This window comes from Hemiscyllium ocellatum, chromosome 47 (genome assembly GCF_020745735.1).
Source record: "Hemiscyllium ocellatum isolate sHemOce1 chromosome 47, sHemOce1.pat.X.cur, whole genome shotgun sequence".
Lineage (NCBI taxonomy): Eukaryota > Metazoa > Chordata > Chondrichthyes > Orectolobiformes > Hemiscylliidae > Hemiscyllium > Hemiscyllium ocellatum.
In genome coordinates, this window is record NC_083447.1 from 20,277,093 (window position 1) to 20,304,587 (window position 27,495).

The 27,495-nt window shown below is 45.3% G+C and overlaps 1 protein-coding gene across 2 annotated transcripts in view; it reads right to left on the reverse strand.

The window, feature by feature from the left end:
- The window catches only part of LOC132836680 (synaptosomal-associated protein 25-like), a 105,657-nt gene that overhangs the window by 60,104 nt on the left and 18,058 nt on the right, over positions 1 to 27,495 (reverse strand). For both annotated transcript variants that reach the window (XM_060856074.1, XM_060856075.1), the window contains exons 2-3: positions 15,444 to 15,578; positions 7,327 to 7,368 (exon numbers count right to left, since the gene is read on the reverse strand). In XM_060856074.1, coding sequence (XP_060712057.1) covers positions 7,327 to 7,368; positions 15,444 to 15,515 — 114 coding nt within the window. In that variant the 5' untranslated portion in view covers positions 15,516 to 15,578. The remainder of the gene's footprint in view (positions 1 to 7,326; positions 7,369 to 15,443; positions 15,579 to 27,495) is intronic.

A 27,495-nucleotide genomic window follows, 5' to 3' on the forward strand; every position in this document is an offset into this window, starting at 1 on the left:
GATAAGAACTTCCAAAAGGAATGGGTTAAATCCTTGCAAGGCTATGAGTAAAGAGTGGGGGAGTGGATCTAATTGGATAGTTGTTTTAAGGAGGCAGTGATTGGGGTTGCTATTGAGAGAGAACAGATGATAACAGGACACTAAAAGGTCATTTCAAGCCCAGCATGGCTAAGCTCAATGTACAGAACAAATGTATAACAGAAGTGAGGAGAACACATTGTCAGTGCAATGCTTGAATAAAGGTGTCAAAATGTCACAGACGGGAATAATAGGTTGTGTTCCTATGAGAAGAATATCTGAAGTTATTTCTGCCAGACTGTCTAATGTTCATTCAACACAGCAGGCTGCAGAATGGTCAGAGTATTTATTTGAGGGCACTAGCTTTCCTGAGGGAGATTGGGATCATCTTGAAGGGTCATACTTTTTCAATTTATTTTTGCTTTGACCAAAGGATACCTCAGTGTCACAAAAACAAAGCTTAATGTTCAAGAGAGCTTTTAAATCTCACGAAGCCCTTGGCTTTCTTCCCCATTTGTTTTTAGATGTTTGAAGTTCTGGTTGATTGTGTTTAGCTCTTGTACCTGTTTATCCAGCTCCTGAGTGTTTCCAAACCACCCGAATAGGGCACTTGGTCTTGTTCCTATTGATCTTTCGGCTTTACTCATGTGGAATTAACCATCTCCTCAAAGCATCGAACAATTTGTGAAGCGGGATTGGGAGACTGAGCGTAACCAAACATAGTGTTTTGGTTGCATGGTGGTTATCATTTAAAATACATTTAGCCACAACAGCAGTGCATAGCCTAAATGTGTTACATCACAGAGACTGGAGTAAAGTGTACTTTTTACACTGATTGATACCTCAAGAACAAGACTTTTTCTGACAGTAAATGACGGGAACATATATATACACACACACACACACACACGCACAAGCACACACACACACACACGCACAAGCACACACACACACACACACACACACACACAGACACACATGCACACACACACACACACACATATACACAAGGACACACACAGACACACATATACACACACACAGACACACAGACACTCTCTCTCACACACACACATATGCACTCACACACACATACACATATATACACACACACACTCATGCACACTCTCTCATACACACAATCACGCACGCACGCATGCACACACATATATAAATATAAAACACACTTTTCATTCTGAAACTTGCCTGAAGGGTGAAGGAGCACAATGAGAAAAGTAACTAAGGGTGATAAACGTGGGAAAGGTAATAAGTAAACATTAATCAGGAATTAGAAACCTCAGTCCAGCCACCCCCACTTATAACATTACCTCTCCCACCCCATCTTCCCACATCAGTTAGCTGTCAGATCCTCCCCCTCTCATGATGTGGGAGGAAGTGTCAGTGAGCTGAGAGACAATATTGATCAATCTGACCCAAGAAATGGAGACAAAGAGGTTGAGGAGATGGGTATTGACTAAGGAAGAAGGGTGAGTTGCTAAAACATATCTCATGTAATAGTAGGCATTGCTGTCACTGGGTGGTGATGGAGGGAGTTACAATTAAAATGGAAATAGGAGCAGCGAACAGGCTGCTTTGTCCTGGATGGTGTCAAGCCTCTTGAGAGTTGTTGGAGCTGCCCCCATCCAGGCAAGTGGGGAGTATTCCATCACACTCCTGACCTGCACCTAGTAGTGAGGGACAGGCTTTGGGGAGTCAGGAAGCGAGTATTGGCACAAGATTCCTGGCCTTTGACTTGCCTTGTAGCCGCTATATTTATAAAGTGAATCCATTTTAGCTTCTGGTCAATGGCAGCCACCAGGATGTTGCTAGTGGGGGGAGGAATGAGTGATGAAGGGCTCCTGCCTGAAACGTCAACTTTTCCTGCTCTTCGGATGTTGCCTGACCTGCTGTGCTTTTCCAGCACCACACTAATCTTGACTGGAGTCATATGCAGGCCAGACCAGAAAAGTTAGCAGATTTCCTTTCCTAAAGGGCTAAATAAACCCTATTAGGTTTTTATGACAATTGATGGTAGCTTTCTGGTCACCCTCACTGAGTCTAGCATTGTAATTCATATGGATTGATTTAATTTTAAATTCCACTAGCTTCTGTGTGATTTTAATCCTTGATCTCAGAGTGTTACCCTGGGCCTCTGGATTACTAATTCGATGAAGGTACCATGAAGTCATCTCTCCATCAAAGTTATTGACCTCTAAGCATCATAATAAGGAGATCAAATTACTTCAGATGCTAGAATCTATACTGAAAAACAAAAACAAAATGCTGGCGATCACAGGGGGTCAGACAGCATCCATGGAGAGACATCAAGCTAACCTTCTGAGTCTAGAAGACTCTTCACTAGACTCCGATAAAGACTCCTCTTGACTTGAAGCATTCGCTCGCTCTCGCTCCATGAATGCTGCCTGACCCGCTGTGATCGCCAACATTTTCTGCTTTTGACCACCACAACAACCTTTCTTTGTGCCAGGTATGACTCCAATCAGCCAAGAGATTTCCCCGATTCCCACTGACTCCAGTTTTGCCTGGGCTCCTTGAGTCAAACGCTGGCTTGTTGACACGGGCTGTCACTCTCACCTCACCCGTACAGTCCAGCTTGTTTGTCCTTGTTCAGACCAAGACTGAGACGAGGCCTGTAACCAAGTATCCCTGGCAGAACCCAAACTGCGCGTCGGTGAACAACATAAACAGTGGGGGCAATTTTAAACTCTCCATTTCCCAACCGAAATTCTGAGTCAACCAACTCAAATCAACAGGATCACACTCCACACAAATCCCCAACTTGAATCAACAGGCCCAGCTATGACCTGAGGCAATGGGACATCATCTTTGTTACTTTCATTTTGAAACTGAAAATGAACTATTCTGTCCAACAGTCACCACTCAGTTCCCCTGGAAAACCTTCAGTATGATGAGGCTGGAGGTTACAAGCCCCAGGTGTGTTTATGGTGAAGACTTGGGGCCACATGAAATAAGACAGATGCCCAGCCCACCATGTGCCCACCTTCCCTCGAGTCCCACAGTCCAAAGATGTGCGGGTCAGGTGAATTGGCCATGCTAAATTGCCCGTAGTGTAAGATTAGGGGTATGGGTGGGTTGCGCTTCGGCGGGTCGGTGTGGACTTGTTGGGCCGAAGGGCCTGTTTCCACACTGTAAGTAATCTAATCTAATCTAATCTAATCATGGAAGTGCTAAATTCGGGTAGCACCCCACAAAATGTCAATAAACAATTCAAGGTCAATTCAGCTTTCTAAAAGCTCAACCTGCCTACCCAATAATATGGCCTTTTGGGAGTGGAATACACTTTTTTTCTTTATAAGTTATTAGATATGTGGCAGATCTGTGCAGTATGCCCTCTGAGTGCCCCTCCAGAGGACAGTATTCCCTGCCTCACTCACCTGCCCTCTCTCTCCCTCGCTAAAGTTGCAAGCCATTTCAATGTTTGGATCCTTACTACCTGAGTCATAACCATGGGGTCTTCATCCTAGGACTGCTTGCAGTGTGGTGTACAGTCAGAAACCTTGCTTGTAATTGAATACAGCTCAACTGCAGTTCTGTTGTTGAATCTGTAGGGGACAATTGTTCATCATGCAACTTAGTTTAGTTCTGTAGAAAGTATTTTATTTTTATTACGGTCTTAAGTAATGAGCCCCAGTTGCTCACACATCACCACAGCCTGTATACCCTGTAAATTACCCAATAGCCCTCTCCAGATCCCGCCCACATTGTATATTACTCATTCAGATTGGAGAAGATGGAAAGAAAATCCTATATCAAGACCAACAGGGATTGAAGGACCTGGCCCCAGACTTTGCCCTTTAATGAAGCCGTCGGTTCGCATTTACGACCCATCTGCCAATCCTTCATGTTATTAGCACAAAGATTCAGTTGAACAGATGTTCTCTAAATGCGTCGACTAGGGCAAGCAAACTAATTATCCACTGGAGACGATGTTTGTGTACTGGAGATTAATGAAATATGTCAGCACACTTCCTGCAGAATGACGGATGAGCCTGAAACAATCCAAATGTTCAACTATTTAACAAAGGAAGAGACAGATTGAAATTTTACACTGCACCTTCATGACTCAAGCTCCATTTTGAGGTTGCTTAGTACAAAAGGTGGATAGACAGCTCAGTTTGATCAAGTGAGGGTTCACTATAAAAGCCAGCAAGTTACTAACCCAGCATTCATAGGGGCCCAGGTTCAATCCCACCCTCGGCTGACTGTGTGGAGTTTGCACATTCCGCCCGTGTCACCTCCGGGGACGCTCCAGTTTCATCCCACAGTCCCAAAGTCTGCAGGTTAGATAGACTGGCCATGCTAAATTGCCCATAGTGTCTGGGACGTGTAGATTAGGTGGATTAAACATGGCAAATGCAGAGTATAGGGCAGAGGGTTGGGTATGGGTAGAATGCTCTTTGGAGGGTTGATGTGGACTCGATGGACCGAATGGCCTGTAGGGATTCAGTGATTGATTCCCTCCTGCTCTGGAGTCCCATCACCAGCTGCATCAGCCCTGCAATATTGTCTTTTCCAAATCATTTTGTCATGTTATTGATTTCCTCGCTCCCCTTTCCCTCTGACATTGGATTTGCAGGGAAGGAGAGATAAACGAGAACTTCCTAGAATAAAAACAAACTGGAGGCTGATGGGTAAAACAGAGGCTTGTGGAACCTCAAGTACATTTTTGATCGTAAACCATTTCTCTTCAAATCCCTATGCCAGATGTAGCATTACTTAATAATATTGAAATGTTTACAGATTCGATTATTTACAGTGTGGAAACAGACCCTTCGGCCCAACAAGTCCACACCGACCCTCCTAAGAGCAACCCAGATCCATTCCCCTACATTTACCCCTTCACCTAACACTACGGGCAATTTAGCATGACCAGTCTATCTACCAATTCACCTAACCTGCACATTTTTGGACTGTGGGAGAAAACCAGAGCACCCAGAGGAAACCCACGCAGACAGAGGGAGAATGTGCAAACTCCACACAGACAGTTGCCTGAGGCAGGAATTGAACCCGGATCTCTGGCACTGTGAAGCAGCAGTGCTAACCACTGTGCCATCGTGCTGCCCACCGCTGCTGGTAACTTTCCTGGAGCTGGTAGTCAGGTGATGTTACAGTTAGATTTTTGCTGGAAAGCACAGGGCAATTAATATAAAAAGGAGGTTTATTCAATAAGAGGAAATTTATGACCCAGCATAATTTCCTAACATGCTGAATATTATCATACACTCCCCACCCAATTCTCCCTACCTCTGAGTTTGAGAGATAGGTCAATGAGGCTGGGGTCTAACAGGAGGCTAATTTGTTATCATCATCAAAGGTTGTGATAGTGACCGGCTCCTACTTTGCTGTAATTAAAGCCTCAACTGGGGTACACTATGAACCTACAGTGAGCGCTTTAGGACTGGGGGGAATGGAGGGATTGTGGGGTGGGGATTAGGGAAAATGGGAGTGGAGATTGGGGGGTTTGGGGAGTGGAGAAATGGGGGTGCAGGAAGTGGGGGAATGGGTATGGATTATTGGGGAGTGGGGGAATTAGGGTTGGGGGATTAGGGAAATGGGAATGGGGAGTTGGGGGAATGGAAGATGGGTTGTTGGGGGTGTGGGGGAATTTGGGGTTGGAGAACTCGGGGGGGTGAATGGGGCTGGATGGAGTTGGGGAATTGAAATGGGGGTGTTGGGAAATGGGTTGGGATCATTGGAGTGGAGGAGTGGGGAATGGGGTTAATGGGGGTGGGGAGTGGGGGAATGGGATGGAGTGATTGGAATTGGGGAGTGAGGGAATGAGATGGGGTTACTGGGGGTGGGAAGTGGGGGAATGGGATGGGGTGATGGGGGTGGCAGAATGGAATGGGGTGATTGGAATTCGGGGAATGGTTTGGGGTTGATTGGAGTGGAGGAGTGGGGAAATGGGATGGGGTGATTGGAGTAGAGAAGTAGGGGAATGAGATGGGGTGATTGGAGTAGAGGAGTGGGGGAATGGGATGGGGTGATTGGAGTAGAGGAGTGGGGGAATGGGATGGGGTGATTGGAGTAGAGGAGTGGGGGAATGGGATGGGGTGATTGGAGGTGGGAGGTGGGGTTATGAGATGGGGTGATTGGAGTGGAGGAGTGGGGGAATGGGATGGGGTGATTGAGGGGTTGGAGAATGGGATGGGGTGATTGGAGTAGAAGAGTGGGGGAATGGGATGGGGTGATTGGAGTGGTGGAGTGGGGGAATGGGATGGGATGGGGTGATTGGAGTAGAGGAGTGGGGGAATAGGATGGGGTGATTGGAGGTGGGAGGTGGGGTAATGGGATGGGGTGATTGGAGTGGAGGAGTGGGGGAATGGGATGGAGTGATTGGAGTTGTGGGAGTGGGGGGAATGGTTTGGGGTGAATGGGTGTGGAGGAGGAGGGGAAGTGGGGGGGTGGGGATGGAGGTGGAAGGTGTGGAGAAGTTGGGGCTGGAGGAGTGTGGGGAAGGTGTGAGAAAGAGTGGGAGAGGAGTCGGGGAATGGAAGCTGGGGGAGTAGAGGAATTGAGTTGGGGGGAGAGGGGGAGTTGGCAGTGGAGGAATGTGAGTATGGGGGAGCGGGTGGGTGATGAGTGGAGACAAGTTTCAAGCTGCAGAATCTGTTAACAGGTTTGAAGCCACCTCCCACCGACTAGGATGAGGTGGTGACCTGCAGTAATATGAAGTATCCGTTGTCAAATCTCTAGACGACTCAGGAAAGAAATGGGGAAATGCTACAAGTAGAGGCCATTCAGGTCTTTTTATCTGTAATATAATGAGGAAGGCAGCCAGAATGCCTCCTCTTTTAGCCAATCACTGCCCTGTCCATGGAGTACAGAGAGCAGTGTGAGATCACCCTTCAGTGCTGCTCTCCACTAAGGCAGCAAGAGGAAACCCTGCAATGCTCTTGGGAATTTCAGACCAAGGAGAGGAACAGCCAGGGATTCCTTTGTGAAGGCACCCACCTTAGTGGAAGTGATGAGAAGGGATTTGACTAAGACCCTTGCCTGTTTGCAAAGCTGACCATGGGAGGTGTTCATGGAGGGGGGGATGGAGCATTCTGGGGAGAGAGGCCATCGGGCAGTCAGTGTGAGGAAAGGCGTGAGGAGGAAAGTGGAGGGCATGGAATTTTCGTGTGAACTTTCCACCTTGTCCCACCGGATGTTAACCTCGCTCTCTGATGATTCCACAGTTGTGCCTAAAGCTGCCTAGCAACGTGGCAGTGACTCGATTAGGGATTTACCAACACAGAAAATAAATGCGATTATTGCTCGTACCTCTTCCACCAGTTGCAGCATTCGACGGGTGCTTTCCAGAGACTGTGCAAAGAGAGAGAGAGAGAGAGAGAGAGAGACCACTGTGAGACCGTTGTGAACACACACGAAGGCTGCTTTTCATCAACAGGTAATGCTTTAAAAAACATAAATCCACACCACAGAAGCAATCTTTAACCATAATCATCAATCACAGCTACCAAAAGAAAATACTTGCATTTCGGGAAAGATGTTGTGAAACTTGAAAGGGTTCAGAAAAGATTTACAAGGATGTTGCCAGGGTTAGAGGATCTGAGCTACAGGGAGAGGCTGAACAGGCTGGGGCTGTTTTCCCTGGAGCGTCGGAGGCTGAGGGGTGACCATATTGAGGTTTATGAGGGGCATGGATAGGATAAATAGGCAAAGTCTTTTCCCTGGGGTTGGGGAGTCCAGAACTAGAGGGTATAGGTTTAGGGTGAGAGGGGTAAGATATAAAAGAGACCTAAGGGGCAACTTTTCCACACAGAAGGTGGTACGTGTATGGAACGAGCTGCCAGAGGAAGTGGTGGACGCTGGTACAATTGCAACATTTAAGAGACATTTGGATGGACATATGAATAGGAAGGGTTTGGAGGGATATGCCTGGTGCTGGCAGGTGGGACTAGATTGGGTTAGGATATCTGGTCGGCATGGACGGGTTGGACCGAAGGGTCTGTTTCCATGCTGTACTCCTCTATGACTCTATGACCTCTCCTGAACTCAAAAGGTCTCTATACACTTCACAGCCAGAGAGGTACATTTGAATCAGTTATTGCTGTCCAATTAGAAACAGAGCATCCGATTTGTGGACAACAAACTCCTACAGTCAGTCAGTGTTTAATGATCAGATCATCTGTTTCAGTAGCTTTGATTGAGGGGTTGTGCATGGGGGTGGTGGGGGGGGGGGTGGTGGGCAGCAGGATGTTGGAGAAGGGTGTTGAATATTCACCAGGAAACAGAGGAGAAATATATCTCCCATGAAGAGACTCCTCACAACCAGTGCCCACTGAGACTAGAAAAAAAACCCTTCCGATTGGGAATCATGTGGAATGGTGTTGGAGAACCGTGTCAACAGCAAAATTACTAAATAGTCTATTCGCATTTATCCCTGTCAGTAAAACCAGACCTCTCAGTGACATGGTTTTCTCATACTTTCGTATCAATTTTTCCGACTAGAGATTCCAACGTCCACATTACTAATGGAAAATGCTCAAGCAAACACGTAATTACAAGCTCCCCTCTATAGGGGCGCTGTCATACCTCGGTTTTCTCTGTACAATAAAGTTCTATTTATTTATTTACCTCCTATCTAATTGTACTTGCAAGATGCCTTTAATTTTTATAGTTTTGTTGCAAATAAATCTTCTCCATGGCCAGTCCCTCAAACAGCCAAGATGACTATCTTCCAACCTGGAGCTGTGGGTGGTCCACAGCTATATCTACACGTCCTGCCGGAGGTGAGGAAGCTCAGGGGAGATAGGTTGAGTTAGAAGAGGTAGAGCGGGGGGAGCACATTCAACTTTTCACACTCTCCCTGTATGGTCTGGCCTTACCCTGGGCCTGTCGAAGATGCTTGAAATGATCGTCTCCTTTGCAAATGGTTCTCTTCCCGTTTTTGTGATGTTTCTTGGGTTAGCCATTCCCACAATCCAGTGTTAAATGGCAGGGGGATGGGAACAGGAACTACGGATCAGAGGATGGAGTAGGCAGTGAACAGCCGAGAGTCAGTGAAGAGGAATAGGCACTTGCTAGGGCAAAAGCACAGTCAGTGCAATGGGTTGAAGTGTGTCTATTTTAGTCTAAGAAGTGTCAGGGATAAGGGGAATGAACTTAGAGCATGGATCAGTGCTTGGAGCTACAATGTTGTGGCCATTATGGAGACTTGGATATTACAGGGGCAGGAATGGTTGTTGGATGTTCCAAGGTTTAGAGGTTTCAAAAGGAATAGAGGGGACGCTAAAAGAAGCGGGGGAGTCGCATTGCTCATCAGAGATGGTATCACATCTGCAGAAAGGGAGGTCATGGAGGACGGTTTGTCTACAGAGCCAGTATGGGTGGACATCAGAAACAGCAAAGGAGCAGTCACTATGCTGGGAGTTTTCTACAGACCCCTCAATGGCTACGGAGACACAGAGGAGCAGATTCCGAGGCAGATTTTGGAAAGGTGCAGAAGGAACAGGGTTGTTGACATGGATTTCCCTAAATTTCCCTAAATTGATTGGAACCTCCTTAGTTCAAATAGTTTGGATGGAGTAGTTTTTGTCAGGACTGCCCAAGAAGGATTCTTGACACAATATGTCGACAGGCTGACTAGAGTGGAAGCCATATTGGATTTGGTACTTGGCAACGAACCAGGTCAGGTGTCAGATTTCTTGGTGGGAGAGCATTTTGGTGATAGTGATCACAACTCCATGACCTTTACTATACTCATGGAGAGGGATAGGAGTAGATGGTATGGGAAAGTATTTAATCGGGTCTGGGGGAATTATAATGCTATTACGGAAGAAACTGGAGCACCTAAATTGGAAACAAATCTTCTCAGGGAAATGCACGACAGAAATGTGAGGTTGTTTAGGAAGCACTTGCTGATAGTGCTGGACAGATTTGTCCCAATGAGGCAAGGAATGGATGGTAGGGTGAAGAAAGCTTGGATGACAAGAGATGTAGAACATCTAGTCAAAGGAAGAAGGAAGCTTACTTAAGGTTGAGGAGGCAAGGATCAGACAGGGCTCGAGAGGAAAGAACTAAAGAATGGACTTAGGAGAGCTAGAAAGGGGACGTGAGAAAGCGTTAGCGGGTAGGATTAAGGAAAACCCTGAGGCATTCTACACTGATGTGAGAAACAAAAGTGAGGATAGGGCCGATTATGGATAGTGGAGGGAGCTTGCACCTAGAGTCAAAAGAGGTAGGGAGGTCCTTAATGAACAATTTGCCTCAGTATTCACTATGGAAAGGGACCTTGATGTTTCTGAGAACAGTGTGAAACAGACTGATAAGCTTGAACAGGTTGATGTTAGGAAGGAGGATGTGCTGAAAAGTTTTAAAATCATAAGGATCGATAAGTTCCCTGGGTCAGACGGGATATACCCAAGGTGAGTAGGAAGAGATACCACAGGAAGTGTGGGAAGAGATTGCTGCACATTTGGCGATGATCTTTGTGTCCTCACTGTCCACTGGAGTAGTGTCAGATGATTGGAGGTGGCAGATGTTATTCCTTTGTTCAAGAAAGGGATTAGGGATAACCCTGGGAATTACAGACCAGTAAATCTTATGTCTGTGGTGGGCAAAGCATTGGAGAGGATTCTGAGACAGAGGATTTATGATTATTTGGAAAACCATGGTTTGATTACAGATAGTCAGTCTGGCTTTGTGAAGGGCAAGTCATGCCTCACAACCGTTATTGAATTCTTTGAGGATGTGACAAAACACATTGATGAAGGTAGAGCGGTGGATGTGGTGTATGTGGATTTTATCAAGGCATTTGATAAGGTTCCCCATGGTAGGCTTATTCAGAAAGTGAGGAGGCATGGGTTACAGGGAAATCTGGGATACAGGCAGAATTGGCTGGCTCATAGAAGCCAGAGAGTGGTGGTTGATGGAAAGTATTCAGCCTGGAGCTCGGTGACCAGTGGTGTTCTGCAGGGATCTGTTCTGGGACCTCTGCTCTTTATGAATTTTATAAATGACTTGGATGAGGAAGTGGAAGGGGAGGTTCGTAAGTTTGCCGATGACACAAAGTTTGTGGAGTAGTGGATAGTGTGGAGGGCTGTTGTAGGTTGCAATGAGACATTGACAGGATGCAGAGCAGGGCTGATACGTGGCAGATGGAGTTCAACCTGGAAAAGTGTGACGTCATTTAAGGTGGAATTTGAATATAGATTACAGGGTTAAAGGCAGGATTCCTTGCAGTGTAGAGGAACAGAGGGATCTTGGGGTCCATGTCCATAGATCCCTCAAAGGCGCCACCCAAGTTGATATGAAGGCATATGGTTTTCATTAACAGGGGGATTGAGTTTAAGAGCAGCGAGGTTATGCTGCAGCTGTATAGAGCCCTAGTTAGACCATACTTGGACTATTGTGTTCAGTTCTGGTAACTAGGAGAAAATCAGAACTGCAGATGCTGGAGCTCAGAGTCGAGAGGGTGGTGCTGGAAAAGCACAGCAGGTCCGGCAGCATCTGAGGAGCAGGAGAATCGACGTTTTGAGCATAAGCCCTTCATCAGTGAAAAAAGATGAAAGGTGACTCAAAAGAGTTTACAAGATGATGAGAGGCATAGATAGGGTGGATAGCCAAAGACTTTTACCCAGGGTGGAAATGGCTATCACAAAGGGGCATAACTTTAAGGTGATTAGAGGAAGCTTTAGGAGAGATGTCAGAGGTAGGTTCTTTACACAGAGAGTGGGGGGATGTGTGGAATGCACTGCCAGCGGTTGTAGTAGAGTCAGAGACATTAGGGACATTTAAGCTACTCTTGGATAGGCATGTGAAAGGTATATAGGTTAGTCTGATCTTAGAGGAGAATAAAGGGTCAGCACAACATCAAGGGCTGAAGGGCCTGTACTGTGCTGTCCTGTTCTGTGTTCTAGGTGTTGCATTTCATCAGGGTGGCTTTGAGGAGGTACTCTGTTCTCCCAGTAGCCCCTCACCATTGTGAAGCACGGAGTAGAGTTTGTTTTGGACATTTTGTGTTAGGCTGGGCCATAACTGACATCTGCCCTTATCCAGTAATACCCCTGTTCCTGGTTTTAACACAGTTTCAAAAGGAGAGTACAGGCAATGCCAACAGTGCAATACCAGTGCCACTGCTGTACACCAAATCCATAAAGGGGAAGATGACTGTCTGACTAATGGAGCTGTTCAAATAGATGTGTGTTTGTGCTCTCAATGAGAATAGTGGTTTAAAGATGATCTTGCAAGGAGGTTAAGTCTCCATTAATAGCGCCCTGTGTGATTCCACCCTGGTGATCCAGAGCACCAAGGCACACAGGAAAGACAATGCGATATGTGCCGTGCCCTACCCAGCACACGGAAGAGATACACTCGTGGCACTGCCAGGCCACAAGAAAGGGCAGTGATGTTTCAGCGATGACCCGCACTATCCACCCTCCCCACTGCACCCCCGCCCTCTCCAACTCCAGGGAACCCAAGTGAAGACGTGAAGGGGTTAATCCCATCACTTTGCACTGCGGATCCTCGGAGCTCTGGGGTTCATTAAGGGGTTAATGGAATGAATAGCCAGTAGGCATTGTAAACATCACCTGACAGAGATCGATGTTGTTACTGTTAACATTGACATCGATCTCAGGACTGAAGAAAAGGAGGAATCTTGAGGGAGAGCTCCAACAGCTTACTGATCAAGAATGGGATTGAGGCCAGGGAGGCAGATGAGGAGTTGGTTGAGAATTTTAAATTGGAGGTGTTGCTGGAGAGAAAGCTAATAATGGGGACTGAGGGCAGAGAGGCTGCAGCTTCCATCCTGCTCGAACAAACAGTGTCTTTAGAAACTGTCACCCCGTCACTTTGCAGCAGAAATGCTGCAATTCTCTTTCTTCTCAAAACAAGAGATGACCACCTCAGGTGGGTTTAATATTCCTTCCTCCCCCACTGGCATCTCATTTGACAAAGCATCTCCTTCATGTCATCAGGACAATGGCTGTTAAGTTATTGCTCACTGCTGTCTCAGGCTCCTGTGAGCACGCAGCCATGAGCAGTCAGCATTCATTACCCGCTTCCCCATCACACACTGCTTGCTCCCGTCTTTAATCCCTCCTCCATTCTCAAAGACAAGCTTCTTGTCCACATCGATTTTCACCCTCCCACTACACACAGCCCCAAGAGCCTGTAGAGACTGTGAAATCGCTGGTCCTTTTGTACAGACAGCCAAAGGATTCGGACTCTTCAAAGTCACTGAAATTCATGAAAAACATCTTTTATCAAGCCTATCACCTGTTACTTTTTTAAATATAGGAAACTTTTTCTTTCAATTTTATAACAGGTTTCATCAGATCTCTCAGAAATAGGTTCAGTGAATCATGTTAATTTGCAATGAGTATTACAATTAAAGTAGCCTCCTTCCAGCTGAGCTTTGCCACTGTGTTGCCGAAACTCCCATCCATCCCTTTGTTAACTCTCGGCCTGACTATTCCAATGCATTCCTGACCAGCCTTCAATCCTCTGTGCTCTATAAACAGGTTTGCCCAAACTCTGTTACCTGGTTCCTACTGCACAGTAAGTCCTGTTCAAACATCACCCCTGTGCTCTCACTAGCTGCCCACCTGGCAATGGGTCAAAATGGAGAATTATCATCCTTTGCTTTCAAATGCTTATGGCCTTGCTCTTTCTGCCTGTGAATCTCCCCTGCCCTGAGTATCTTGACTTGTCCAATCTCTTGCATGTTTCTGATTTCCTTCACGGAATTGTTATGGTGCAGAAGGTGGTCATTCGGCCCATTATCTTGAGCCAATCTCCTGCCTTTCCCTTGTAATCCTGCACACTATTTTATCCAAATAATCACGCAATGTCCTCTTGAATGCCTCAACTAAACCTGCCCTACCACACCTCCAGCCCAGTGACATTAACATCAGACCACTGTCTCCCCATCACAGTGTGTGCAGTCTTACTGCCAAGTCTCGCTCATCATCCTCCGCCCATCATGGCCATTCCTCTTTGCATCTTTAATAAACAAATGTAATTGAGCACAGAAGCTAAGTGATATTTATAGCCCTTTCCTCTGAAACTTGTCAAGATTAATTTTCAACATCACTTTCCTTGGGTCTCTGTTGCAGTTGCTAACTCTTTGTTCTGGTGCAGTTATACAGCTGTTGCTTGGCTCCTCGCTGTATTCACAGTGGGTGGCCCTCAGCGACTGTCAACTATTCAATTGATTCAATATCCATCTCCATTCATTGTCTTAACTCCCTTCCGGATGGAACCTGAAGGTGGAACTTGAACTGGGAACCCAGGCTGGGGCACCGTGCAGTGTTACCTGCTTCCTGTTAGAGAAGCAAGTGAAAGGCCATTTAGCCCCTTGCGTCTGTTCCAGCATTCAGTTAAAACACTGTTTGTCTGTATCTTAACTGCATCTACTCAAAAGGTGGTTCCATTCCCTTAACATCAATCTATCAATCTCAATGTCAATTTTTACAAATTGAATCCGCGACCTTAACAGATTTTTTGTTTGCAAGTGTGTGTGATTAAAGCTTCGTGCAATTAGAAATGAAGCCTACCTCTCACTTTATTGTTATTTCCTTTCTCTTTAGTATTCTTCTACCAGAGGGAAGAGCTTCATTAGCCACTGCATCAACTCTCTTGAACATTTAGAACACTGTCTAACCTTCGGTTCTCAAACAACCAACATGCATACTGAGCCTGTGCAACCTCCCTGATAACTGAAACCTTTTTGGCCCCAGCACCACACTGATAAATTGACATTCCAAGGCCAGGATATCCTTCATGAAGAAGACAATAAGCTCCCCTGTACCATTTGATGCCCATGAGGCTGTGATAATACAGTAGGGATATTTCAAAAAGTTAACGTTAGGCCAAAATGATGAGATATTCCTGCCACCTTATAAATCATCGGGTCAGTGACTGCTGTCTACAGACACAGTACAGAAAGGACAGTGAAGTTAGTTTGTCAGAATGACCGTGAGGGTGGACAGACGAGGATGGCTTATCTAACCTGGGCTTGTCCTTAAAGGAAAAGAATAGGTTGGGAGGTGATCTGATAACTGCTTTCGAGATTGTAAAGGGGCTAACACAAATAATATTGACGTGGAGGAGCTGGTGTCGGACTGGGGTGGACCAAGTTAAAAATCACACAACACCAAGTTAGAGTCCAACAGGTTTATTTGGAAGTACTAGCTTTCGGAGCGCTGCTCCTTCATCAAGTAGCTGTGGAGTATACTCACCTGATGAAGGAGCAGCGCTCCGAAAGTTAGTGCTTCCAAATAAACCTGTTGGACTATAACCTGGTGTAATGTGATTTTTATTGACCAGGATAGTAGAAGCTAAACCAGACAGACCATGTTCTATCTTTAATTTAGCAGCTCCAATGTTTTGGTGTGACGGTACAATAGATTTATAAAGAAGCAGCCAATCACCTCATCTGTGATCTGGTCAGCACAACGCTGCATCTCCTCCAGTTCCGACCTCATGTCCACGTTGCCATCCATGGTTCCTCCTGTGAGTCTGTCACGTCACGTGTCGTCACTCAAGGCACACAGGCCTTCAAGGATCTAAACAACAGAAAGCCATCATTTTAGAACAGTTATCGTATTTAGAAGATTATTGAGTATCAGACATCACTCAATTCATATTGTTATAAACCAGAACAAAACCCCTCAAAATATGTCAAGGAGATAGCCTAGACCCTACTTTTTATTTGTAGGCAAGTATAAGGTGCTGTGTTCCAAATGTGACTCGATGGGTCCACTAAGGCTTGAAGCAAAACACACTTTATTCTTACAATGCAGTTAAAATACAAATAATAAAGAATTAGAATAATTTGAACTCTGCTGAAGTACTTAATAAAATGATATATTATTTAACTACTAATCATCAACTGCTCCAATATAGCAGCATCACATAAACACCCTTGGCAAAGGCAAATTCAGCAAAACAGATTTTCCTCATGTGCTGTCTCCTTTCCAGTCCAGGAGAAGGGGACACCAAAAGAATCGATCAGCAGAGAGAAAGGTTAAGGTTTTTTTTGCTGCAGCAGAGAGTGAGCTGTGTCTATCAGCTTCCACAGGCAACTCCAGACCCCAACTGAAAGCAAAACTAAAACCCTGGCTCTGTGTGAGCCTGATGCACCCACTCAAGCTTCGTTTGTCTAAAAACACTCAAGGGGTTAACACTCAGTGGGTAAACACTCACCTGTTTACCCACTGCTCCTGAAGCAACAACTGTGACAACAACTCTCTGCGAGACAAACAGTACAAAACTAATCTCTCTTAATGGCACAGTACCATTACAAGGTTACTCTTGGCTGTAGGGAGACTATCGTTATACACAATGAGACCACTAATAGAATACTTTGCAAAGTATTGATCTACTCATTTAAGGACAAATGTAAATATATTAGAAGCAGTTCAGAGAAAATCTACTGGACTAATAATGGCAAAATACTGCAGATGCTGGAAACCTGAAATAAATATATGGATTGTTTGGAGAAGCTCAGCAGGACTTGCAGCATCCGTGGAGAGAGAAACAGAGTTAATGCTTTGAGGCCAGTATGACTGTGAAGACAAGTCATACTGGACTTAAAATGTTAACTCTGTTACTCTCCCCACAGATGCTACCAGACCTGCTGAGTTTCTCCAGCATTCTCTATGGCTTGTAGCAGACAAATTCATGGAATGGGTGAGTTATCTGACATGGGAAAGGTGGACAGTCTGGGCTTTTACCTGCTGACGTTTAGAAGAGTAATAGACAACTTGACTGAAACCTGTAAGATCCTGAGGACGCTTGATGCCAGGATCTTGACTGTGTGGAAAGGAAAAGGATGTTTCTTCTTGTGGGAGAATCTAGAACTAAGAGTCATCTTAAAGCTATCTCCATCAGTTCCCAATCCTTCTGGCAAAAGAAAGTTCTGTTTCCTACTCTGTCCAAACTGTTGATAATTTTGAATACTTCAATCAAATCTCCTCTCAATCTTCTCAAAGAGAACATCCCCAGGTTCTCCAATGTATTCACAAATCAAAGTCCCTCATCCCTGGAACCTGGGACCCCTCATCCTCAGAATCGGTCTCATAAATCTTCCCTGGACCCTCTCTAAAGCCTTCACATCTACCCTGAAATTTGTTTTGTTCCATTTCCCTGATGCTTTGGCCAATATTTCACCCTCAACCAACATAATTAAAACAGATAATCTCACCATTATTGCCCTTCGGTTTGTAGAAGCTTGATTTGTACAAACTGATTGCTGTGCTCCCTACAAAACAGTGACAACAGGTCAAAGAATTACACTGACAATAAAATGTTTAGAAATTTCCTGGGCAATGAAAGATTTTTGCCTGATGACTGTTAAGTATGTAGCAACATTGAATGTACTTCTAAAGTGCTTTAATGGTTATGAAACACTTTGGGGCATTTGCAGTGTGTTTTTATATAAATATCAATTCTCTCACACATTGAGTGCTTTAGAAATCCCTCACTCAATAGAATTTCCTAACTGATTGATGACGCTCATGTCAGACTGAAAAAAATGTATTTCTGGCCACTGATGTGATGGAATACTCCCCATTTGGAGTATTCCATCAAGAAATGCAGCTCCAACAACACTCAAGAAGCTCAGCACTGTTCAGGACAAAGCAGCCCATTTGACTGGCACTATGTCCCCCATCTTAAACATTCACTCCCTTCATCACCAATTTGTTTCCTTGCTCAGTAGCAGCTATGCGTACTATTTACAAAATTCACTGCAGCAACTCACCAACGCCCTTCCGATAGCACCTTCTGAACATATGACCTGCACTAGCCAGAAGGACGTGGGCAGCAGATACATGGGAACACCATGTAAGTTGCAAGTTCCCCTCCAAGTAACTCACCAGCCTGACTTGCAAATACATTGCTGTTCCTTCACTATCACTGGGTCAAAATCCTGCAACTCCCTCCCTAAGGGGTCAAAGTATAGCATGTGGACTGCAACAGTTCAAGAAGTTTATTTGAAAGTCCAGGCTGTCGGAGTGCTGCTCTTTCATCAGATAACTAGTGGGCACAAATTTTATAGTAACAGATCAAAGTGTCATACAACTGATGCAATGTAGTGAACAAACCTGTTAAATCTTTAATTACTTAGCATGGGGATGCAGGTTTCAACTTACATATTCTGTGCCCTATGATCCTACCCCACTAGTTATCTGACGAAGGAGCAATGCTCCAAAAGCTTGTACTTTCAAATAAACCTGTTTGGCTATAACCTGAGATTTTTAACTTTCCAGTCCAACACTGGCACCTCCACATCATGGTTCAAGAAAGGGGTGGATGATGGCTCAGTGATTAGCTCTGCTGCCTCACAGTGCTCAGAACTTGGGCTCGATTCCAGCCTCAGGTGACTGTCAGTGTGGAGTTTGCACATTCTCCCCATGTCTGCGTGGGTTACCTCCGGGTGCTCTGGTTTCCTCCCACAGTCCAAAGATGTGCAGGCCAGGTGAATTGGCCATGCTAAATTGCCCATGTGTAGGTTTAATGCATTAGTCAGGGGTAAATATAGATGAGGGGAATGGGTCTGGGTGGGTTAGTCTTCAGAGGGTCGATGTAGACTTGTTGGATGAAAGAGCCTGTTTCCACACTGGAGGGATTCTTAAAAACGCCAGCTCACCACCACCTTCTCCAGAGACAATTAGGTATGGGCAATAAAGTCTGGTTTTGCCAGTGACACCCAGATCCCTTGAACATTTTTTTTAAAATTCCTGATTATGTCAAGCACAGCCATCTCTAACTGTTTCTGATAGAGATCTTTCTAACAAGAAGAAAAGAATGCAACACCTGAATAAAATCTGAGCTGAATGGGACAATCCAGAGTTTGTTGGGCCTTCTGAAATTCCTGAGAACAACACACAAAGTCATTGTTTTCTTTTTGAACAAGGCAATTTTTCCACTGGGAGTGATGACATTTTTCACTGCAGTGGTACCCATAGCAAATGCTGGGATACAATTTACTCTCTGGGCTGCTCATGTTTCTCGGTCTTATCTTGTTTTTAGTGACATAAAAGACCAAGCTCAAATTGGGCCACATTATCATTCAGTGTTTTCATGTGTTCGTTCTCACCTTGAAGCTCTGTGAAAATGAAGGGGACTGGGAAGAGCTGAGAAGCCGCCTGCATGACTCACCACAGACATTTTGTAAAATCGCTCACACAAGCTCTTCAATTAGATATTTCATGCTATACGTGCTAGAAAAACACAACAGGTCTCTTCAGTGTGTGAAATGATTTGGAGATGCTGCTGTTGGACTGGGGTGGACAAAGTTAAAATTCACACAACACCAGGTTATAGTCCAACAGGTTTAATTGAAAGCACTAGCTTTCGGAGTGCCACTCCTTCATCAGGTGATTGTGGAGGACACAATTGTAAGACACAGAATTTATAGCAAAGGTTTAGTGTGATATAACTGAAATTATGGTCATTCATGGTCATTCTAACAGATGAAAGACGCAACAAATAATCAAGGCATTTTTCAATATATAATTTCAGTTACATCACACTGTAAACCTTTGCTATAAAGTCTGTGTTTTACAATTGTGCCCTCCACAACCACCTGATGAAGGAGCAGCGCTCCGAAAGCTAGTGCTTCCAATTAAACCTGTTGGACTATAACCTGGTGTCGTGTGATTTTTTTAACAGTGTGTGAAAGAGTAACAAAGGGCTTACCCATGATGTCAGAGCTGAAAATGTGTTGCTGGAAAAGCGCAGCAGGTCAGGCAGCATCCAAGGAACAGGAAATTCGAAGTTTCGGGCATAAGCCCTTCATCAGGAAAGGGCTGATGAAGGGCTGATTCCTGATGAAGGGCTTATGCCCGAAACGTCGAATTTTCTGTTCCTTGGATGCTGCCTGACCTGCTGCGCTTTTCCAGCAACACATTTTCAGCTCTGATACTCCAGCATCTGCAGACCTCACTTTCTCCTTACCCATGATGTTAGCCTAATATCCTCTGGCAGGCTTGCTCTACACTTCTAGCCTTTTTGAAACATAAAGAGTCTATTTCCTTGCTCACTCAGCTATATTGTACTTAAATTGGTGCTGCTAAACCAGGAAGGAGATTTCATTACATTGACTTCAAATTTCTATGTTTTTCTAAATGCAGGATTAGTCCCAAAGGAGCTGGAAGATTGCAAATGTGATGTTATTGTTGGAGAAAGGGGCAGAGGATAACTCAGAAAACTATAGACAAATCAATAGATGGAGGCCATAATATAGGATATGATAAATATACACTTCACAAAAAGCTAATACCAGACAGTTAACATGACTTTCTTAAGGATAGAGTCGAGAGTGTGTTGCTGGAAAAGCACAGCAGGTCAGGCCAGAATTCCAGATGAAGGGCTCCGGCCCGAAAAGTTGATTCTCCTGCTCCTCGGATGCTTTTCCAGCACCACACTCTGGACTCTGATCTCCAGCATCTGCAGACCTCACTTCTTCCGTTCTCAAGGACAGGTCATGTCTGACAAATTTAATTGAGTTCTTTGACAAGTTGACACAGTAGATGGGAGTGGTGTTGTGGGAGATGTTGTATGTCTGGACTTGCAGAAAGTATTTGATACAATGCCACATGGCAGGTTAGTTAGCAAATTAGAAATGTTTGGGAATGATAGATCTTTGGCAGCATGGTTTCAAAAATCAGGAAACAGAGGGTAGGTATGAATGGACATTTGTCAGATTGGAGATGTGTTGAAAGTGGTGTTCCCCAGGGATCGGTGTTGGGAGCCTTACTTTTTCTGATTTATATAAACAATTTGGAAATTTGGCTGGCTGGAAGGAGACAGAGGGTAGTAGTTGATGGTATAGGTTCATCTTGGAGTGCAGTTACTAGCGGTGTACCTCAAGGATCTGTTTTGGGACCATTGCTTTTTGTTATCTTTATAAATGATCTAGAGGAGGGGCTTGAAAGCTGGGTGAGTAAGTTTGCGGATGACACAAAAGTCGGTGGAGTTGTGGATAGTGAGGAAGGATGTGGCAGGTTACAGCGGGATATAGACAAGTTGCAAAGCTGGGCAGAAAGGTGGCAAATGGAATTCAATGTAGCTAAGTGTGAAGTCATTCACTTTGGTAGGAGTAACAAGAAGATGGATTACTGGGCTAATGGTAGGCTACTTGGTAGTGTGGATGAGCAGAGGGATCTTGGTGTCCATGTACACAGATCTCTGAAAGTTGCCACCCAGGTAAATAGTGCTGTGAGGAAGGCATATGGTGTACTGGGCTTTATTGGCAGAGGAATTGAGTTCCGGAGTCCTGAGGTCATGTTGCAGTTGTATAAGACTCTGGTGCGGCCTCATCTGGAGTATTGTGTGCAGTTTTGGTCGCCATACTATAGGAAGGATGTGGAGGCATTGGAACGAGTGCAGAGGAGGTTTACCAGGATGTTGCCTGGTATGGTAGGAAAATCATATGAGGAAAGACTGAGGCACTTGGGGCTGTTCTCATTGGAGAAAAGAAGGTTTAGGGGAGATTTGATAGAGGTGTACAAGATGATTAGGGGTTTAGATAGGGTAGACACTGAGAACCTTTTACCGCTCATGGAGTCAGCTGTTACAAGGGGACACAGCTTTAAATTAAGGGGTGGAAGGTATAGGACAGATGTTAGGGGTAGATTCTTTACACAGCGGGTTGTGAGTTCATGGAATGCCCTGCCAGTATCAGTGGTGAACTCTCCCTCTTTATGGTCATTTAAGCGGGCATTGGATAGGCATTTGGAAGTTATTGGGCTAGTGTAGGTTAAGTAGGATTCGGTCGGCGCAACATTGAGGGCCGAAGGGCCTGTACTGCGCTGTATCCTTCTATGTTCTATGTTCTAAATGGGTGTTGGAGGGCAAAATCTTTAAATTTGCAGATGATGCTAAGCTAGGGAGAATAATGAATTGTGAGGATGATGCTGAGCAATGTCAGAGAGACAGTGACAAGATAGCCAAATGGAGAGACGTGTGGACAGATTAATTTTAATGCAGAGAAATGTGAGGTAATGCATTTTGGTGAAAGAAACACAGAGACAAGGCAGGCTTCATTGTATAACTTGTGACCCTTATTTGCTGAAATACCAACTAGTGGAAGCAAAATATCCCTCTGTACCCTTTCAAAATTGCTCATAATTTTGAACACCTCAAAAAGATAATCTCTTCACCTTCTCTGATCGATGGAGAATAAACCCAATTTCATTCATCTTCCCTTGGATCATCATTCTTGTAAATCCCTATGAACTGTCTCCAGGGTGAGTACAGGAGCAGAGGGACCTCAGGGTTCATGTGCATGATTCTCTGAAGGTGACTAGGCAAGTCGAAACAATTGTTAAGAAGGCTTATAGGATCCTTGGGTTTATAAATAGAGAGATAGAGTGTAGAAGCAAGGTTGTGATGTCACACCTCGACAAATCATTAAAGCCCTGGAGAGGGTGATAGATTAATTAATCTAGTCCCATTTGCCAGCATTTGGCCCATATCTCTCTAAACCTTCTTATTCATGCATCCACCTAGATGTCTTTTAAATGATGTAATTGTAGCAGCCTCCACCACTTCCTCTGGCAACTCAGTCCATACATGCACCACTCTATGCGAAAATGTTGCTTCTTTGATCACTTTTAATCCTATCCCCTCTCACCCTAAACTTATGCCCTTTAATTCTGGACTCCCACTGGAGTCAACACTTAGGGGGAAAAGATCTTGTCTATTTACCCTAATCCATGCCTCTCATGATTTTATAAACCTCTGTAAGGTCACTCCTTAGCCTCCAATGCTCCAGGGAAAACAGCCCCAGCCTACTCAGGCTCTCCCTATAGCTCAAACCCTCCAACCTTGGTAATATCCTTGTAAATCTTTTCTGAACTCTTTCGCATTTCAGAACACCGTTCCTATAGTAGGGAGACCAGAATTGCAAGCAGTATTCCAATAGTGGCTTGACCAATGTCCTGTATAGCTGCAACATGACCTTCCAACCCCTATACTCAATGCACTGACCAATAAAGACAAGCGTACCAAATGCCTTATTCACCATTTCTCCCAGCTCTTCCATGGCTGCTCACTGTGGAGCACCTCGGAAGGCACAGTCTGAACTGCCCGTTTCTGTGACTCAAACATTCATCCTGGAGAAAACGCAGGAGGATACCCATGGCAAGTCAGAGAGCAAAAGATCAAAAGCAGAATTGTGATCCATGATACTGAGTGCATTGAGCAGGGAGTGAGGAGTGAATTCCTACCTCACCTTCCTACAGGTGCTGGCCGCTGAAGAGCTAGAAGGTTTGTAACGGAGCAATTAATCATCTCAATGATCAGTAAAACACACTGTCCAGCCCAGCCCGGACTCTGCAGCCAGGAGGTGAAAATGGAACTCTGTGCAAATGATGATGAGAAAGTAAAGTAACCAGCAATGGATGATCTCACACCAAATCCCCACATTACAGGCTTAAACAAAGTTACTCATCGAGGTGAGGGGTCATTAGTGTAAGGGTAGAAAAGACTCTACATTGGGAACTTGGCAGAGATTTTGGTGGGTGGGGTGGGACAGGGACATAGATACAGTGAGTGTGGCCAGTGTATCTGGGCCATCCCAAATCTTGTCCAGCATTAATGGCAGGACCACACATTCTTAATCAAATGCACGGAGATCCACTGGCAGACCTCAGTTGGCAAGAGTGAGTCTTTAGCAACAGGTGAATAGCCAGCAGTCAGATGGGCATGTGGCGAGAGGGCATCTGGGCACAATCTGGGTTGAGTGGTATTGGGTAGAGTGGGGGAGCCATTTGGTGACACAAAATAAAATCCCCAGAGGGTAAATCTTCCTGGGAATGGTGATGTTAACGGGGAGGAATGCACATACTTATCCAGTATTCTCTGATATGTTATTACAAAACAAAGGAAGAACATCCCCAGCCTCTTTGATTACCCCAAATGACAGCCGAGTAGACTCCTTTAACAACCACCACCTCAGTGTGGATTGATATACATTGGCTTGCATGCAGTACTCCTCAATTTTAATATCGTCTTGTGTTCATAACCTCATCCCTGCCATCACTGTAACTTTCTCCAGCCACCAGGTTCCAAGACTCATGTTTCTCTGATCCTGGTCTCTGCTACATTCCCCATTAGCTTCATCCCACCATTGATAGCTCTGCCTTCAGCTGCTGCAGCCCTCAGCTCAGGGTGGACTTCATAGAAACCCATACCACTCTAACAGGAACAGAGAAGATAGATGCAGGAAGGATGTTGCCAGAACCAATTGTCATGAAGAAGGATACAGGGCAAACCACTTAGAAATAAGATGCACAGGAGTTTTTAGATTAGATTAGATTACTTACAGTGTGGAAACAGGCCCTTCGGCCACACTGACCCACCAAAGCGCAACCCACCCATACCCCTACATTTACCCCTTACCTAACACTACGGGCAATTTAGCATGGCCAATTCACCTGACCCGCACATCTTTGGACTGTGGGAGGAAACCGGAGCACCCGAGGAAACCCACGCAGACACGGGGAGAATGTGCAAACTCCACACAGTCAGTCGCCTGAGTCGGGAATTGAACCCGGGTCTCAGGCGCTGTGAGGCAGCAGTGCTAACCACTGTGCCACCGTGCCGCCCACTGGGATTTACATATTAATGAACCGAAACCTGCAACCCATCCTAAAAGATAGAAGACTTAACAATTTCAGGATTGTTCAATATATCTCTGTATGACATTGTAATCTTTTGCTATATGTTCTGTGTCTTATGATCTTATACTTCACCACTACCTGATGAAGGAGCAGCACCCCGAAAGCTAGTGCTTTCAAATAAACCTGTTGGACTATAACTTGGTGTTGTGTGATTTTTAACTTTGTTCACTCAGAAAGTGCTGAGCCTGTGAAGTTTGCGACTACAGAAAGCAGTCAAGGTCAAAACATTGTGTGTTTTGCAAAGGAATTGGATATAGCACTTTGGGCTAATGGGATCAAAGGATGAGGGGAAGTGGAAATGGGCTATTTGGTTGGATGATCAGCTTACTGTAGTTGGGATCATGGGATCCTGACAATCACGTTATATCCACTGCTGTTACATTGCAAATAAAAGCTCCGTCTGATTCATAGCTCAAGTTAGTCACGAAATGTACATTTTAATCAGAAATGAGAAAGCTGCAGTGTGAAGGTGTCTCGAAGGCAGCAGACATTCTACACCATCAGTGACTTACAGAGACCAAAGTGGGCAACAGGAAAGGACTCTCTCAGCACTCCAGCTGGTCACAGCCAGTTATGGTATCCATACTGACCCACCACATGATGGTGTGGGGAAAGGTGAAAATCTGGACAAAACTTCAGGTGGATATGGACAGGAAACAACCTCAGAATGTGGGCTGGAAACCAACTTTGGGCAGCACGGTGGCTGCGTGCTTAGCACTGCTGCTACACACTGTCAGGGACCTGGGTTCAATTCCACCTTCAGGCGACTGTCTGTGTGGAGTTTGCACATTCTCCCTATGTTTGCGTAGGTTTCCTCCAGGTGCTCTGGTTTCCTTCCATAGTCTGAAGATGTGCAACTCAGGTGAATTGGCCATGGGAAATTGCCCCTAGGTGTCCAGGGATGTGCAGGCTAGGTGGATTAGCCATGAGAAATTGCTCCTAGGTGTCCAGGGATGTGCAGACTAGGTGAATTGGCCGTGGGAAATTGCCCCTAAGTGTCCAGGGATGTGCAGGCTATGTGGATTAGCCATGAGAAATTGCTCCTAGGTGTCCAGGGATGTGCAAGCTAGGTGGATTAGCCATGAGAAATTGCCCCAAAGTGTCCAGGGATGTGCAGGCTATGTGGATTAGCCATGAGAAATTGCCCCAAAGTGTCCAGGGATGTGCAGGCTAGGTGGATTAGCCATGAGAAATTGCCCCAAGGTGTCCAGGGATGTGCAGGCTAGGTGGATTAGCCATGGGAAATTGTCCCATAGTGTCCAGGGATGGCCATGGGAAATGTAAAATTGCCGGGATAGGGTAGGGTCTGGGATTGTGTCTGGGTGGGCTGGTCTTCGAAGGGTTGGTGTGAATCAGTTTTTCAAAAGCCCAGGTTTATGTTCTGGGTTACAGGTTCAAAGCCAAGAACAGCCGCTGGTTAAATTTAAATTGTGTTAACTAATTGAAATTGAAACCCTGCCTCAGGAACAGTGGCCATTATGGTAAAAGCCCACCTAGTTCACTGGGCTCCTTTAGGAAAGGCAACTGACTCTTAACTGCCCCCTGGCTCAGCAAACCTTCCAGCTCAAGGGCAATTAGGGATTAACAATAAATGCTGGCCTTGCCAGTGATGCCCACTTCCAATGTTAAAATAATAAAACTCTTGCTTTCAGTTCTAGCAGACAGTAAGGACCGCAGATGCTGGAAGCCAGAGTCAGTAGGTGTAGAGCTGGAAAAGCACAGCAGCTCAGAAAGCATCCGAGGAGCAGGAAAGTCAGGCCGAAGGATTCCCAGCCCAAAACATTGACTTTCCTGCTCCTCGGATGGTGTCTGATCAGCCGTGCTCCTCCAGCTCCACATCTATTGACTCTGCACACAGTTCCGTTTATTGAAGCTAATGGCAAATGTTGTGTCTGATTTAATCAGCACACAATGATGTCAGAATCAAGAGAATAATCATTACCCACTGCAATCTCTGTAACCACAAACCATCTGATCCCTTGGCCGAAAGGTCAGTTACAAGGGGGTATAGTTTTAGGGTAAGAGGCAGTTGATTCAGAGGGGATTTGGGTAGAAACTTTCTCATTCAGCAGGTGGTACGAATCTGAAACACATTACCTGGGAAGGTAGCAGAGGCCAGCAACCTTACCACCTTTCAAACAATGTTTGGATGTGCGCTTTCAAATATCATTTAAGGTAGTGGGACAAATACAGGAAATTGGGATGTGCAAGCCTTTAGAGGTAGTTATGTCGGGCCTTGTCTGAATCTATGAACCACCTGCTCTGACACTGGCTGGAAATTAGAGTACGACCACTCTGTCAAAACTATCGAGTCAGGTTACTTTGCGAGGTGTTTGATAGATTCGCACTTGACAGCTCTCAACACATTCAGACTCAAGAAGCATCCACTCAATTTGCTGCCTTCCAAATATCTCATTGAGATCTTGTATTAACCGAGAGTGGCCCAATTTAATGTCTCGTCCAAAAGATGGCACCTCTGACTGTGTCGCACTCCCTCGGTACTGCACTGAAATCTTAGGCATGGATTGTGTGGCCAAGGCGCAGCACTGGGACTTTTAACCCATAAGGACGGACAGACTTCCAAAGCTCACACCTTCGATTCAATTAAAAGGAGAGTAGTGCAGGGGGTGGCGATCTGAAATAAAAACAGAAAATGCTGAAGAAACTCAGCAGGTCTGACAGTATCTGCAGAGAAACAGAGTGCAGTCTGACCCTTCTCCACAGCTTTAATGTTGTTGACAGGGAGCAGGAGAAATGGGTGAGGGTGCCCAGGACCAACGACAAAAGGAAT